The 17585-nt window shown below is 41.9% G+C and overlaps 1 protein-coding gene across 17 annotated transcripts in view; it reads left to right on the top strand.

Annotated features, from left to right (window-relative positions):
* Window positions 1–17585, top strand: part of kif1aa (kinesin family member 1Aa) — a 290591-nt gene that overhangs the window by 222738 nt on the left and 50268 nt on the right. For all 17 annotated transcript variants that reach the window (XM_041175369.1, XM_041175336.1, XM_041175327.1 and 14 more), the window contains 8 exons: window positions 2025–2160; window positions 3951–4113; window positions 4648–4738; window positions 5469–5587; window positions 7291–7346; window positions 14934–15042; window positions 15376–15442; window positions 16967–17051. In XM_041175369.1, the coding sequence (XP_041031303.1) occupies window positions 2025–2160; window positions 3951–4113; window positions 4648–4738; window positions 5469–5587; window positions 7291–7346; window positions 14934–15042; window positions 15376–15442; window positions 16967–17051 (826 nt within the window). The remainder of the gene's footprint in view (window positions 1–2024; window positions 2161–3950; window positions 4114–4647; window positions 4739–5468; window positions 5588–7290; window positions 7347–14933; window positions 15043–15375; window positions 15443–16966; window positions 17052–17585) is intronic.

Raw genomic sequence — 17585 nt, 5'->3', positions numbered from 1 at the left:
ACAGAGCTCAAGCTTGTGCAGCCGGTGACACTTCCTGCACACGGGCTCGTCTGGGTCACGAGAAGTGTCCACAACTCCCCATGTGCCACAGGATGGGCATTCCGCTTGGCTGACCTGTCATGCCATGCTTTAACCTGAAACTTTTTAATCACTTAGTTTACTTTAACTTTACTTACTTTTACATATTTAACTTACTTTAACCTTACTCTTGCACTATTAACTATAAACTGGAGATTAGTAAAAGTAGAAATTCTTCACCCTTGCTCGCAAATCAGCTCCCTCTCCTATGCCTATAAATTCTTACTTTCCCTGTGCTTGTTTAGAAATTTACGTTTTTCAAAATTACTGGAGTTGAACCCCAGCCTCTAACAGCAGCTGCTCAAGAACTAATCAACTCACGACTTTCCTGTGATGTCACTCTCACACTTTTTTCAAATCCACTGAGCAGCTCAGGAAGGGTGCTCCCATGCAGATCCGACTCCCCTCTTCCCCGGAAGGCTGCCTCTCCTCTCACGCTGTTTTCACTCTCCCAACGGCCTCTCCTTTCACGCTGTTTTCAATCTCCTGACTGCCTCTCCTCTCACACTGTTTTCCATCTCCTGACTGCCTCTCCTCTCACACTGTTTTCAATCTCCTGACTGCCTCTCCTCTCACACTGTTTTCAATCTCCTGACTGCCTCTCCTCTCACACTGTTTTCAATCTCCTGACTGCCTCTCCTCTCATGTTGTTTTCAATCTCCTAACTGCCTCTCCTCTCACACTGTTTTCAATCTCCTGACTGCCTCTCCTCTCATGCTGTTTTCAATCTCCTGACTGCTTCTCCTCTCACACTGTTTTCAATCTCCTGACTGCCTCTCCTCTCATGTTGTTTTCAATCTCCTAACTGCCTCTCCTCTCATGTTGTTTTCAATCTCCTAACTGCCTCTCCTCTCACACTGTTTTCAATCTCCTGACTGCCTCTCCTCTCATGCTGTTTTCAATCTCCTGACTGCCTCTCCTCTCACACTGTTTTCAATCTCCTGACTGCCTCTCCTCTCACACTGTTTTCAATCTCCTGACTGCCTCTCCTCTCACACTGTTTTCAATCTCCTGACTGCCTCTCCTCTCATGTTGTTTTCAATCTCCTAACTGCCTCTCCTCTCACACTGTTTTCAATCTCCTGACTGCCTCTCCTCTCATGCTGTTTTCAATCTCCTGACTGCTTCTCCTCTCACCTCAATAGGAAGAGGCTGAAGAACATGGATGAATAGAAAGACCTAGGGGCATAAATACATAATTCCCTGAAGTGAAAGTACTGATTGGTAAAGCCTTTAAAAAAGAAGCAACATTTTGAGTTTTATAAATACGGGCATAATATACAAGAATATGGGAGTATGATAAATTGATAGAAAACATTGGTTAGGCCATTGTTGAACTACTGTGTGCAATTTTGAATATCTCATTGTAAAAAGAGTATTAAAGTGATAGACAGTATACAGTGTTGATTCACTGGAATAACAGGGATGGCAAACTAAAGTTAGAAGGAAGGATTTGAAATTCTTCAGTGAATTCCACTGGAGCTGAGAAAGCCATGAGGAGAGTAAATGGAGATGTTTAAACTAATGATGAGTGTGAATAAGGGAAGACTATATCCTCTAGTTAGGGCACGAGTAGTGTAAGGTCATCATTTTAGATTATAACTGAGAGTGGGTAGTACAATTGGAAGAAGTTTCTTTACGTAGACGGTTGTTGGAGTAGGGATGTTTTGTTGAAGGAGTGGTTGAGACAGTGACCATTGCATCATTAATGGGAAAATTGAGTAAACACTTGAAGCAGTGGAACATACAGGGTGAATCGCGTAGCGTAGCACAGTAGGGTAATTTAGGATTGGTCCTGCAAAGGGTACAGACAAGATGGGCCAAATAGTCTCCTTTATTGCTGTAGACACCTATAGTTTTATTAACATTGCCAGGAACAGTGCCTGCGGAAGTAATGAAGGGGTGTTTGTGTGAAATTTACTCTGTGATCCCATTTGTTGTGTTTAGTTTCAGTCGGATTGTTGTACAGCTGGAATGTCTCGCTCTGGTACGTCACAGGAGGAGCTGCGGATCGTTGAAGGACAGGGTCAATCGAGTGATTCAGGCCCCTCAGCCGATGAGGTCAACAACAATACCTGTGCAGGTATCAAATACCCCATCAAAAGCAATGGCACCATATGTCTCACCCAGTTTCAATCATGGCTATAAAGAGTTATTTGGAACTGGAATATGTGTGCTTCAGAGGTCAGGAGTTAATTGGAAAATATGATGTTTTTGAGGAACATTTAAACGAGAGAGTTAGAAGGCCCCAGTGCCAATTTGTGTTGAGATTATTAAATCAGCTAAGTTGGTGAGGCAGAATAGTCAGTTGCAGCAAGGATAGAAAAATCAGTCTTATGAATGCAACTCCAATTTCCATTCCTTGAGAGTAAATTTGATTTTGGAGTTAGTGTAAAACAGAGATGATATAGATTCAACCACAGGTTATACATCTCTCTCAATTTACTCCAATTTTGTTAAACTCAACATGAAGCAGGTGTTGACCCTGGGATCTTCTAGTTCTCTTGTTTCAAAGTTCCTGGAAAAACTTTCTCCATCCATTAGCTCCTGAGCTCTAAAACACAGATATTCACAACCCACTGGGGAGATGAGGAGATTGCTTTTTTTTAACTCAGTGAGATATTATGATCTGGAATGCATTGCCTGAAAGAGTGATGGATGCAGATTCAAATATAACTTTCAAAAGGGATTTGGATGTAAACTTGAAATTAAAAAACATACAGGGTATGAGAAAACAAGATTTAGACTAATTGGATTGCTTTTTCAAACAACTGGCTCAGGTATAATGTTCCCTCACCCAATTCCAACAGGAGCTTGAAGCTTAGGAGATCTTAATTCCAACATCTATTTCCATCCAAAGATTATATGAGAGCATGAAAATTGTTGGGTGGGTGTGCGGGAGGGAGGGTGTGTAGATATCACTGGGGACCCACATAAACTGTCTTCATCAATGTAAGTCAGAAAAAGAAATGAGAGAATCAGGGAAGTTCACAATCACAGAAAGGGTGAGTTGGGAACCCAGGACAAGGGGTGCCCCAATGAATGCTTGTGGTGTCAGGAGAAACATTCCTCCTGGTCCACAACAAAACACTTAAAAGCAACCTTTAAATGACAGTTATATGGGGGATGGTGGCGTCATGGTAATGTCACTGGACTACTGATCCTAATGGTCTGAGGGGACAGGTTCAAATCCCACCATGGCAGCTGTTGGGATTTAAATTCAATTAATAAAATCTGGAATTGAAAGCTTGTCTCGGTAATGGTGACCATGAAACTATCATCGATTGTGGTAAAAACTCATCTGATTCACTAATGTCCTTTAGGGAAGGAAATCTGCCACCCTTACCTGGCTTGGCCTACATGTGACTCCAGGTCTACAGTACTCTGGTTGACTCTTAACTGCCCTCTGAAATGGTGCAGCAAGCCACTCAGTTAAAAGGCAATTAGGGGTCTGCAACAAATGCTGGCCTTGCCAGTGACCCCCACATCTCATGAACAATTTTTTTTTAATTCCTGGAAAATCCCCTTATTTCCTGGCTGCTGGAAGCTTTAGCAGTACAGGCCTCAGTCAGGTCAGTGGTTAAAATAGCGTGCACTCCCCAGTGCCATTTAAATTAGGCCCCAACTCCTGGCTGAGGTAGTAGGCCTTCCTTGTCTTATTTCAGCTTCACCAAAATGCTGAGGAGTAGGAGACAGGCGAGAAGCCCCAATCTCTACTATCTTAACTCCCCGCCCCTCCACTGTTGTCTTAAACAATGCCCCCGCCACCCCCCAAACCCCCAGTCATCATCTTAAATATGCCTCTTTCTCTGCCTGAGGAGGACAGAAATAAAATGCCCATTAATTATTTGTGGTTTTGTTTGCATTCTGCAGCCACCCAGGAGGAGCCCGAAAGTCCAGTGAAGTCACCAGTGGACACACAGATGGATGGAATCGTGGAACACCTCAGAATTGGCAGCAGCTTCACTTTCAGAGTAACAGTTCTACAGGCCTCAAGTATCTCAGCTGAATATGCTGATATTTTCTGTCAGTTCAAGTAAGTCACCCATTGCCATCCTTTTTCCATGCTATATAGACCCATTGCTATGCCTGTGGAGACCATGCTACATCCACTTATTGTCATATCAGTGGGATCAGTGATGTGTCCATGATATATTGACCTAGTAGCATGAGCATTCAGTATTCATTCTGTATAGGCCCATTTTTCGAAAGCCATGTTACGTCCATTCACTGCCACATGTATAGAAGCTTTGGTATGCCCTTGGTAGAGATATTCATTGTGGAGGCTGGTTTCTAAATGATCTTTGTCAAGTCAAACATAAGGTTAATTTTTAAAATGAGCTGACTGTCGGCGTTATTGCAGTGCAGGATACGGGGTTGGGCAGTTGTTCTTTTGGGATTGCTGTATGGGTACCCAGTGGGGCAGATTTAGATCATTTCCATTCCAATTTCCACACACTAAAGTCTTTGAAGCTCTGAGTTAGTTGATGTTTTCTGTTCAGGATTGATGACGTAAATCAAAGGAACCTCTGACCAAGAAGGTTCAGTTGTGATTTTCTCTCCTTTACAGTTTCATCCATCGCCAAGAAGAAGCCTTCTCTACAGAGCCACTGAAAAACACAGGCCGAGGCCCCCCACTTGGCTTTTACCATGTACAGAATGTAAGTCTCCCAAATGAAGGTATAATTGTGATTATACAGAACCAGCTAGAAAGCCCAAACTAACTACTTACTATGCCAAAGATTTTGAAAGGCTTTCACTTTGTATTAGAATGTTTTGTGTCACACTGCATTGATGATAATGCTCATCTCAGAGTCTGTTAGACAGATTGATGATTGTGTTGTGTGATTAGGCTGAAACACTATTAATGCCCATTTAAAAGCAAATGTGATTGACAGGACAGTGGGAAAAGAGTTGGGGAAAGTGACTGAAGGCATGGTTAAAGAGAGAGGCATGAGGAGCCTGTCAAAATGAGGAGAGGCAGCAAGAGGTGGGGGTTTAAGGAGAAAGTTCCAGGAGATAAAGCAGGACATTTGAAGGTGCTGGTGCTGATAGTGGAGGAGAGGAAAGGGATACAAATTAATTGGAAGGTGTAAACTCCCAGCAGGAGATAAAGGAAACCAACTCAACTGGCATTAGGCAAGAGCAGTGACCCCAATTGACAAGACTATCAGCCAATGTAGGCAGGATTCTTTGCTCATGCTCCCAAGCAAAACAGGTTCCTCCTGCTGTGAAACTCATGCTACCCCAGTATTCTACAGCCTTTAGTGCAATCCATGTGTACTAATGTGCCCTTCATTAATGTCTTCAGCAGCCCAGAAAAGTCTTTAACTCTTGAAAATTCAATTAAACAAACAGTTGTATACTGTGAAAACTACTGTTTTTTTACAGATTGCAGTAGAAGTGACCAAATCCTTCATCGAGTATATTAAGACTCAGCCCATTGTCTTCGAAGTATTTGGACATTATCAGCAGCACCCATTTCCACCCCTCTGCAAAGACCTCATCAGGTAAGTACTCCCAATATACCTGATTGTCATCAGCAGCAATAATCCCCACTTCTGTTTCAAACTCAAAGTCAGTGTCTCACTCTTCACATTAAAACCCACTGGAGGTTCTGCTCTAGATTTTAATCCCTCTGTGCTGTAAAGAGGATTTGAGATAGATTACCTCCTGTTTTAATGTAAAACCAGAAAGCAGGGCCTACTTGCAGACCAAACAAGGTGCATAAAACTCATTGGGGCTGAAGCTACAGGTTACCCCCATGCCTGCAGTACCTAATACCAGCAGATGAATTGGCACCCAGAATTTGCTGCTTTATTGAAGTCAAACATTGGGTCACAAGTTAGGATCAGGAGGAAGATTAGAGCCACCTCAGGATAAATCCCTCACATCCTGTCAGGTGAGCAGCTCAAGGCAGAGGGGTGGGGATTTGATGTGCCACTATGGTGTAATGGTAATGTCACTGGACTAGTAATCTTGAGGCCCAGACTAATGTTCTGGGGACATGGGTTCAAATCCCACCAAGTCAGAGTTTAAATTCAATTAATAAATCTGGAATATAAAGCTTCTTGTAAAAACCCATCTGGTTCTCTAATGCTCTTTAGGGAAGCAAATCTGCCATCCTTGTCTGGTCTGGCCTACATGTGACTCCAGATCAACAGCAATGTGGCTGACTCTTAAATGCCCTCTGAAATGGCCTAGCAAACACTCAGTTCAAGGACAATTACGGATGGGCAACAAGTGCCCACATCCCATGAAAGAATGAAAAAACACTAGGAACAGGTCAAATCCATTACCATCCCTCCACCACTCAAACCCCCACCCCACCATCTAGCCAGGTAAGAATGTGTTTTGCAAAGAAAAAGATTGATCAAGGAAAGTAACTCCAATATGGTGGAAAAATGAATTGTAGCATATGACCACATGGTTGGTCTGGTAGTTCCACGCACGGACACCTCCGGACCTTAGGCATGCAGCCATGTTTGTCCATTTGAAACCATGCATTTCCCCATGGAGAAAGACAAATTAACCCAGTTGGCATTCACCCTAAATCATGCATAGCTACAAGTGGTTCCCTGACAAGGCAATGGTCTCCAATCCATTCTGAAATGAAAAAATTCCAGAGAGGCTGTTTAAGATTTTCTTGCTCCTTCCTCTGCCCATCCATTAGAGAACTGGCGTATTAAAGCTACCTTTCAACTCCTGGGGTGATAGAAAGCCATACCTCCAAATAGCATCATGTGGCTACAGAACAAAGAAAGACAAATCCTTGGCTTGAGCCCTGGTATTTGGGGTGTCTGCTTAACAAGCAGTCTAAGAAAGCAAGCACTAGCACTAGCAAGCACTCTATCCGGTAGCTCAGAGAGGAAGGAAAAGTGTATCCCAATTTCCATAAGTCATGTCCTTTGCCTGGTACTGGGGAGTATTTGGCAGCAGTTCAGTTGACCTGTTCCCAAACTCCACACTCCCCACCACCATTTCTCTGATACCTCACATTTCCAGTGAAGTAGTCCCTTTACATTTGGTCAATGTCAGACCCCACACTTCACAACTGAAATGGGAACCTCAGTATTTGAGAGATCCAGAAAATGAATCTCTCATTGATGGTGCCCTGTGCTCATATAATCTCAGCTCAGTGATCTACCGTGGAATTAAAGTCTTTCTCCATAATGTATTCTAGATGGAATTCACCTGCTCTTTCTCTTCCTAGCCCCCTGAGGCCATCTCGCCGACAGTTCCCTCGTGTGATGCCCTTATCTAAACCAGGTGAGAGGATTAAATTGTTTAATTATTGCTTTGTATCTAATCGTATCTCTTAGCTACATATAGGAGTAGACATTGGGTGGAAAAACGAGCAAAAAAAGGAGCAATTATGGAATGCAACACCCACAACCAACCTATGCCTATGCTGCATGAGTGTCACCATTGGTAAAGGCTGCCTAGATTTCAGGCATCCGACGTGACCACCTAAGACAGGCATAGAGCACCTTACATATATAAATGAGGGGCCAAAACCCTGCTGAAAGTGGTTGTCAGTTAACTGGAGCAGATGTCAGGACTGCTCCACCCAGCAATCTTCAACAGCTGCCAATATTAGTAAAAAAAGGCAATTGGGAATCATCACCCTGGTGCAAGAGGAGTGCACTCCCTGACTGCACAACACTCACAATCACACCCGCTATCCCCCAGCCCCACACCCCACCCCGATCCCTGCAGAAAGGCCTTTCCACCCCTCCTGGGACTTCCTGGGACTTACCTTAAGGCTGCTGGTAGCAAGGTAAGCCTCCCAACTTGCAACTTTGTAAAAGGGGCACTGCCAACTCACCCAAATTAAGCAACTGAGAACCCTCGGGCCAATTTCAGCCTGGCCTTGGGCCTTCTAGTTAGGGAGCATATTGTTGGCATGTTATTGCTATAGACAAGAAAATGTACCACTATCAATTTCCAATTCTGAGAACTTATTGAAATAATTCCTGGATTTTACCCAGTGACTCACTGGGTAACTATGATGTTGAGCTGTACAGACCAGGAAGACCCCATCTCCAATCTGTGATCTGTGCCCAAAAAATTACTGGGTGCTTGAGTTATCTGAGGGCAGCTAGTTAAGAATCAGAGGGTTAAGAGAAGAATACAGTTGAAGAATAAGAGATCTCCCTTTTAAGACTGAGATGAGGGGATTTTTCTTCCCCAGAAAGCAGTGGAGGCTGGGTCATTGAATTTATTTAAGGCAGGGTTAGACCAATTTTTGATAGACAAGGGAATCAAGGGTTACCGGGGGCAGACAGGAAAGTGGAGTTGAGACCACAATCAGATCAGCCATAATCTTACTGAATGGTGGGACAGGCCTAAAGGGCTAATTGTTCTCCTCCTGCTCCTATGTTCCTATGTGTCGTGTATTTCAGCAACAGGCATACCATTTCTTTATAATATCAAAGGAAGGCATATCACATTTCAGACACTTTCAAGGTCCGTCCAACACCCACCTCAGCCACCCCATTTCCTTGTATTCTACTAATAAATATCTTTATTTTCAGACTCCCTTCATTAATCTGATAGTGATTGTCACCTTCAGCCTCTCTGCTTTACTCTGGCACTAACCTTTAACCCAACCTCTCTACATTACCTTGGGTGCCAACTTTTAACTTCAGTCTCTCCAGATTACCAATGTATTAACCTTCACCATCAGTCTCTCTACATACCACTAACCATGATCTGCAACTTCAGTGTCCATAAATTTCATTGACACTAACTTTTAACCTCAGATTCCCTGGTGGTCATTCTTCCATTCCCTCTATGTCTGCCTCACCTTTAGGATGCACGTTCAAACTATGGTAAAGAAGTGTTTATAAACAAAAAGCTTTTTCTTTCACTTAACATGAATTTGCAATTACTGAGCTTGTGAACTTGCTCATCATTGGTAGAATAAAACATAGACAGGTGCATGTTGATGTTTGCTTGCACTAGATTCACAGATACATGCATCCTTTATAAGATAAAGTTCTCACAATTGATATTCCTGCTATTTTGCAGGGTCCTTTATTCTCAAAGGTCTCAGATCACATTGGGTAGCAGTGAAAAGTTTATTGTTGAGTATTGGATTGTTATCTGCAATGACATGAGAAGTTCAGTGAGGGCACAGGGACATGTGCAATCTGAACTCAGCCAAGCCATTCCTTTATCTGTGTGGGCTTGAAGTGTGTGAGAGAAGGGCCTCAGGAAGGAGGCCCACCGCTCCTGGTCAATTGTAGGTGTAGCCAGTGTATCACTTTCTCAGTCATAGATATCTTAAAAGATCATAACGCTCAGGTGGAGTCCATTCATTGTGTCAGCCCCGGCTCTTTGATATATCTATCCAATTAGTTCCACTTCTCCAGCCTTTTTCCATAGCCCTGCAATTTGTTTTCCCCATTTAAGTATATATCCATTTAGTAAGTTACTATTGAATTTGCTTCCACTGCCCTTGCAGACAGTGCATTCTAGATTATAACAGCTCAAGTGTAAAGAAAATTCTTCTCCTCTCCACTTTGGCTCTTTTGCCAATTATCTTAAATCTGTGACCTTTGGTTACCGACCCTCTGCCATGGAAAATTCTTCGTCCATATGTTGCTGGGGTCGGGTGGAGGGACATTGGACTTTTCCAGAGCTGTGGGTAACTATTGTCCTGTAAGGCACGAAGCTGAGTGGGCTTGCCTGTGGTGACAGGTGCCTTTTATTTTATGCTGGGATGTGTCTAGGTACTAGAAGCTTAATGTTTTATTATTTCAGTTTGTTGTACACATTTCTCAACACTCCTTATTAGTTAAACAATTGTCTTCTCCTGCTGGAACTCATCTGGTTTTACTGTTTGTGTTTTGTTTTGTCCTTCATCATGCATATCGCAGAGAATGAGAAAGCACTTTTTTTGATTAAGCACCTGATGCCTGATGGGTTGAATCTCCCATTCTTGGACTCGCTGTCCATGCACGCCGTGTCTGCTGCTAGTGTTGCTGCTTCTTATCTTTCCGAGGACGAGGTTTATGACCCCTTGCCCCTTCCTTCTTCCCCTGGTTGTGCTGTCAGGAAAGCCCAGATGCATGGTTCGTAATACTGGATTCTGATGGAAAGTCTGTTTCATTGGATACATCACCGCACACAGCTCCCCATATCATTAGCTAATTCATCTCCCAATCTCAAAAAAATGGATATTTCAACTTGCCCAATCCACTAGATTATTGGATGCTTCAATCCCACTTCCCATTACGATTGGACCTTTCACCTCCAAAACTGCCAATACATTTGTTTAATGAATTTCCCAATCCTCAAACACCTCATATTTCACCTTCCCTCACAGATTCCCAGAGGATTCGGTAATTCATCTTCCAATCCTCATACATTCGGAGCTTCAGTTTCTGGTTCAGTTGGGTAACTCATTTCCCAATCCCTGTAAAACAAGATACATCACCCTCTCCTGCACTCCTGATATAATTGAGTAATTTATCTCACTCCTTTTATGACTGCAATTTACCTCCCAAATTGAATATTTTACATGGTATGGTGTGGCAGTGTGTTCGAACTCTGCAACTGCCATGGTTTTTCCAGTCAGTTACGTACTTGTCCATCCCCTTTTTCCTTTTTGTTCTATGTTAATGGGGTTCTCTGTGAAAAGCAATATTCAGTTCCTGAGTCCTGCCTGATGCAGAAATGTATTACCAGTTCCCAGAGGTTGGACCATTAGTAATCATCATTACATCTCCTTGCTGCTCCTGGTGTCGTACCCAATTCAAAGCTACTTTCCATGGGCTGCAATTGTGTGTCATTATTCAGCCCCGATCCCTTGTGTCTCTGCTCAGCAATGTAAACAGAAGTGGACAAATATGTGCTCTGTCAGAAGTGGGGGAAATTATAATGGGGAGCAAAGAAGTGGCAGAAGAATTGAACATATATTGTGGTTCTGTCTTCACAAAAGAGGACACAAATAATTTCCCAGAAATGTTAGGGAACCACCAGGGTCTAGTGAGAGGGAGGAATTGAAGAAAATCAGTATTAGTAAAAAATTGTGCTAGAGAAATTAATGGAGTTAAAGGCTGAAAAATCCCCAGGGCCTGATAACCTACATCCCAGAATGCTAAAGGAAGTGGCCCTGGAAATATTGGTTGCATTGTTGGTCATCTTCCAAAATTCTACAGACTCTGGAGCAGTTCCTCAGATTAGAGGGTGGTAAATGTAACCCCACTATTTAAAAAAGGAGGGAGAGAAAATAACAGAGAATTACAGACCAGTTAGCCTAACATCAGTAGTGGGGAAAACGCTAGAGTCTATTATAAAAGACGTGGTAACAGAACACTTGGAAAGCATTAACGGGATTAGACAAAGTCAGCATGGGTTTATGAAAGGGAAATCATGCTTAACTAATCTACTGGAGTTTTTTGAGGATGTAACTAATAGAATAGATAAGTGAGAACCAGTGGATGTGGTATATTTGGATTTCAAGAATGCTTTTGATAAGGTCCACATAAGAGGTTAGTGGGCAAAATTAAAACACACGGGATTGCGGGTAATGTGCTGGCATGGATTGAAAATCGGTTGACAGACTGGAACCAGAGAGTGGGAATAAATGGGTCTTTTCCCAGATGGCAGGCGGTTATCAGTGCTTGGGAACCAGCCATTCATGATACATGTGAATGACTTGGATGAGAGAACCAAATGCAATATCTTCAAGTTTGCTGATGACGCAAAACTAGGCAGGGTTGTGAATTGTGAGGAGGATGCAAGGAGGCTTCAGGGCAATTTAGACAAGTTGTGTGTGTGGGCAAACACATGGAAAATGCAGTATAACATAGATAAATGTGAAGTTATACGTTTCAGTGTGAAAAACAGAAAGGCAGAGTATTATTTAAATAGTGATATATTGGGAAACGTGGATGTACAAAGAGGTCTGGGTGTCCTTGTACACCAGTCAATAAAAGTAAATAGACAGGTGCAGCAAGCAATTAAGAAAGCAAATAATATGTTGGCCTTCATTGCAAGAGGATTTGACTTCAGTAATATGGATGTCTTACTACGGTTATACAGGGCCTTGGTGAGACCACACCTGGAGTATTACATGCAGTTTTGGCCTCCCTACCACTTAATTGAAGATTGGTCAAACTGGCGGATAACTTTGTTGATATGATATGATGCTGATACCAATGTTATAGAATCTGATTCCATTCATTTACATTTAAAGCTGGAAAGCCTGGGTGGAGAACTGAGGGCTAAAGTACAGAAAACCAGCCAGGTTGGAAACAGAAGAGCAAAGATTAATTGGTGATGAGCTGATGTCAAGCTTTGATTCTTAAAAGTCTGCAGGAGAGTGGACTGGGTTATACATATCCAAATTGAGTGCCAGCCTGAGCAATAGCTAGATGACAACAGATTTGTCATTGGTTTGTTTTACAATCTCATTTTAAAAGACAGTGCACACTTGGTCCATTACTGTTATTCAATCATCCCTCCACACCTGTTTCTTAGTTTCATTTTTAAAGGTTTGTTTTATTTCATATTTGAAGTTAATGAGGTTCAGATCCTGGCTTAGTGATCCACTCTGACATCACTCCATACTTAGCATCAGTGTCACAGGGCCATTTAAGAGCTGCCAATCAAATGGTTAGGGTATCCATCACCAACCAATCTGCTGTCTTAGGTGTAATTGAATCTCCCATTGAGTGAGATCATCTTCTACATGTAGGTCATTTTAGAAGAGAACTTAAAGCTGCAGTGGCTTATCAAAAATAATTCACTTTCACAATACAATCTCATCCAGACTGGAATATATTTTATGTGTGTATCTAGTAGGGTACCTTTGTTTTTTGCTTTGTTTGCTGTGATTGTCTAGGTCAAAGAGCAAAGGTCAACATTTAGTTCTCTAAGATGCTCATTCCCTAAACTGTGATTCTAATGGAGGAAAATGTTAAATCATTTCCATACAAGATAACTGTTTAACTGGAACCTGGGAATAGGGGGGAGAGTGATGCCACAGCAGATTCTGCCACTAGAAGATCCAATTTAATCAGTGGAGACTGCCTAACATTTTAGTAATTCAACACTTTCTTGTGGAGCAATGAATGCTTCTTGCCTTGTGTGAAGAAATTGGAATAGTCACAAAATGCTGCAGATGTTCAATAGAGCTGTGCAAGTTCTTTAATAAAGAAACAACTTTAACTTAGATTTTTTTCTTCCAAAAATATACTTTATTCATAAAATTTGTAAAACATTTCAACTTGAAAATTAGAGTGCAATAAAATTCAACTTGCCTCCATACTTTCAACTGTAATACTCTTGATATGTATAATATATATTCCATGTCAGGCATGCAGCCTGAAGGCAAAACATTTCAAATTGAAAATTACAGAAAGTGCAATAGAATTCAACTTTTTTCTATACAACATGTTCCACTCTGAGGTGCCTCAATACAATTTCAATACTCTTGATATTCACAATGTACATTCATTAGAAAGGCAAAATAAATCTGAACTTAACTTGTTGGGTGAGATTGGTATTTTTGCAGTGTGCTCTGTGTCTTTACCCTTTAACTCACCACTGCATGTTTGCTGTGTCTTGTTTCATTTTTTATTTAATGTAGGAAATTGAGTTTTTGTTTTTGTTTTCGTGTCAACCTGTATTTGTTGTGGCAGAATTGTAAGAGGAAAACTCACATTCACATTCTAGCCTGCGTCACTTTTAGCCCCTGAGCATCCAACCCTTAAACTGTTGTAAAGTCCAAGTAAACGCCTGTCTCACTCTACCAACCAATTAGTTACATTGTCAGTGCAAACACAAAAATTAACACTAAAACTGCTCAGATGTCAGGAATAGCTTTACTATTGAAAATGATCCCTAAACTAAATACAATCTTAAATATAGACAACATTCAATCTATTTCCATTTTCTTTTACGCTTGCTCTGTTTTTACTTTAACAGTAGTGTTTTATTATTTACTCTGGCTCATTTATAACTTTAAAAGCTGTTCACTTTTTCCTCCCGCCTTTCATAACCTATTTTGGGGTGACTTCCAAAAATCAGTATTTTAGTTGGCTGAAAATAAACCATCAGAGCTGTTTTCTACTGAATCAATTGACCTAAACCTTAAGATTAACATTATCATAGCTCCCTGAATGGCATTATGGGTAAATTTGTCATGTTGTCATGCCTTAAGGGTCACAACTGGGTTTGTCTGTACTGCCCACCACAGTCATAGAATTGAGGATTTCAGACACCAATGGAACTGTAACCAGCAATGAGAGAACAGAGAAACTGCAAAAAAGATTTGTGTAGTCACATCATGGACACAGCTCACAAAAGCATGTCGACAGGAAGAGGCTCTGCCAAGTGATGAAGCGCCCTCATGACACAGTTAAATTTAACTCAAAGCTATATAAGTATGCCCTGATCTTACGCATGTGCCATGTTCTGTGAAATGTGCAGTTTCTTTCAGAGGTGCTGTCCGTTAGTTGTGTCCTGCTTCTTCAGGTGTGTCATGTTCCTTAAATGCACCTTTTACCTTCAGGTGCCTCCTATACAGTCAGGTGCCTTGTTCCTTCAAGTGTGCTCTGTCCTTCAGTTGTATCCTGTTCCTAAGTTTTACTCTTTTCTTCAGCTGTGCTCTGTTCTCAGTCACATGTTGAAAAATAATTTTTGCATAATGAAACATTTGAATCTGATATAAACCAGATTTTGAAAAATAAAGTTGAGGTTGGTTCCTATTTTGCCACTTGACACAGCACCAGGTTTTGGAACAGATAATGCTGGAAGCTGAAGGTAGAATCAATTGCAAGCTTTGGGTTAACACTCTAGGTTGCTCCCAGTGCCCTGACTAATGGTTTATTGTATTTGCAGTACCAGCTACCAAGTTAAACACCATGAACCGACCCACCGCAGGACAGTGCCAGGGCAAGTATGACTTGCTGGTCTTCTTCGAAATCTGTGAGCTGGAGGCTACTGGAGAGTAAGTACCATCCACTGTTGCAGCATAACCTGAAAGCCCTCAAAGGCTGGCTCATGCTGGGCCCAAGTTCAAACAATAAAAGGCATTCATCATTCATGTCCTACAAAGCCACATTTCCTCTAGGACGGAATTTTCCAGCCCCCCTCGGCAGCGGGAACTTTCGGTCCCGCCAGTGTGAACGGAGATTTCAATGGCTCGCCGGCCCCACCACGGGAGAACCCGCCACTAGGGCTGGAAGAATCCAGCCTTAGTGTTTGAACTGAGTAACCAGCAGAATACACAGCACTAGGATTATTGGTACATGAAGTGACCATCTCTCTTTTCCTTGCTCAGGTATATTCCTGCTGTTGTTGACCACAGAGGTGGGATGCCATGTCATGGAACTTTCCTACTGCACCAGGTACTGTTGAATAACCAGTCTCAAATGTGTTGTCAAAGCTGCCTCTGAAGAGATTGATTTGTTCTTTCACACGGCACCTGTTCAGCACCCCTTAATTCTCCATAAAATTCAAGGCCAACTGTTACATGTTTTCTGCCTGCCTTACATATTCTGTCAGATACTGCAGTGCTCGATACTATTGTTTGTGGCCTGAACCTTTAAAGCTAAGGTGTGTGTCCATACTGTTAGGCATCTAATTATATAACGATGTTGACTGGAAATGTAATAATAAGACTCCCTTGTGATCTGAACTGGATACCTTGTGTTTTGCACAGTATTCCTTAAACAAGACACCATCCAAGCTCGAAAGCTGCTGTAGCTGTTCTAGCCCCTTACATTCCTGGACAGCATGTGGGAAAACTTGTCAGATGAGCACTCCCTTTCTGACATGTAGTCTTCAACCTCTCGCTCTCTTTCTCTTCTTCCTAACTCATCATCTTTCCTTTATCTATCTTATCAAACTTACTACAATAAATACTCTTGAGTCCTCCTCTCTTGTTCCAAGTTTCAGAGACATCATCCTGCACACTTGTCTGCCCTGCATCCTCACTGCACTGTGGCTGGGCAGAAGGGCAAGGTGCTAGTTAGTTAAGTACTAGCTTCTCTTCATCCCTCTCATGGGGCAGATCCATCTTGATCCCTGCTGCTACCTATGACCCCACTGCCCAAGTGCAGTATGTTTTGCAATTATGAAATAGTGTAAAGTACACTCACAATGCTGATGAACAGGCATGTGCGAGAAATAAAAGGCGCAATGTAGATTTGGTCCAGTGTTGTATCAACCTTTGGGAGAAAGCACGCCAGCACTGTGTACAGTGTGAGAGGAATTCCATTGAACAAATTTGCTTGTGCACTGCAATAAATGAGAGTGATATTATTGGGGGAGGAACAAGAAAAACTATAACGACCTGTCGACAGCCCCATCTGAACAACACAGATGAACTTTGGTAGCTTCACAGATATAACTGAGGACCATATTTGTGCACATCCTTACCATTAGGAACTAAATTTTACAAATTTGAGCTCCCAGCTCAGAGCTTTATCAAGTAAGAGTACATATTGTGAATGAAGGTGCTGACTGCCATCCCCAAGATCCTGATATGTACTCCTGAATAGTGGATACATAATCTACTCCAACATGTTATAAGGCGAGGGTGTACAGTGCGATTGTTTATCAACACAGTGACATCATATACACCCCAAAAATGTGTCATCACTGTGCGATAGAAAGAGCCTCAGAGTTGTCCCAATCTTTCAGTGTAAGATTGAACTCCCTTTACATTGCTCAGCTCATCACAGATGTAGCACCTCTAGTAACTTCAAGGCCATGGACTTTATGGTATTTTCCCTGCAGTTACAACTTGAAATTTTATACCAATACCCCACAAATGTGGAGGATTGTCTCCGATCAGCCTGTCATGGTGTATTATTGCAATTGAGTGAGACTGTTGCCTAACATCCTTCTTTATTCTCGGTTTTTAATAGGGAATTCAGAGGCGGATTACGATTACCATTGTCCATGAAACAGGAAGCGACATTTGTTGGAAGGAAGTGCGAGAACTGGTTGTTGGTAAGTATGAAGAAAATAAACTGGTGTCATTGTTCCTGTTTGTATATCCTACAATTTCCTGATGTAGCAGGGATCCTGCGAAGATCAGGTCATGTCATTGATTATGCAAATCTAAAACAATAATCTAAATACAAAAAAATCTATTAATATCAACAGCGATTCGCATTGATATAGCACCTTCAACTTCCCAAGGCATCACACAGGGTCTTAATCAATCACAATTTGATAACAAACCAGAGAAGGAGATTTTAGGCCAGACAACCATAAGCTTAGTCGAAGAGATCGGTTTTAAGGAGTGCCTTAAGGGCAGATGGAATACAATCTGGGAAAATGTGAAACTGTTCACTTTGGCAGGAAGAATAAAAAAGCAGAGTATTACTTAAATGGAGAAGGACTGCAGAATTCCAAGGTGCAGAGCGATCTAGGTGTTCTTGTACATGAGTCACAAAAAGTTAGTATGCAGATACAGCAAATAATCTAGAAGGCTAATGGAATAATATCCTTCATTAGGAGAGGAATTGAACATAAAAGTAA

This window comes from Carcharodon carcharias, chromosome 2, assembly GCF_017639515.1.
Source record: "Carcharodon carcharias isolate sCarCar2 chromosome 2, sCarCar2.pri, whole genome shotgun sequence".
In the NCBI taxonomy this organism is placed as follows: domain Eukaryota; kingdom Metazoa; phylum Chordata; class Chondrichthyes; order Lamniformes; family Lamnidae; genus Carcharodon; species Carcharodon carcharias.
The sequence above is the reverse complement of the archived record's forward strand: the minus strand, read 5'-3'. Positions and strand labels throughout refer to the sequence as shown.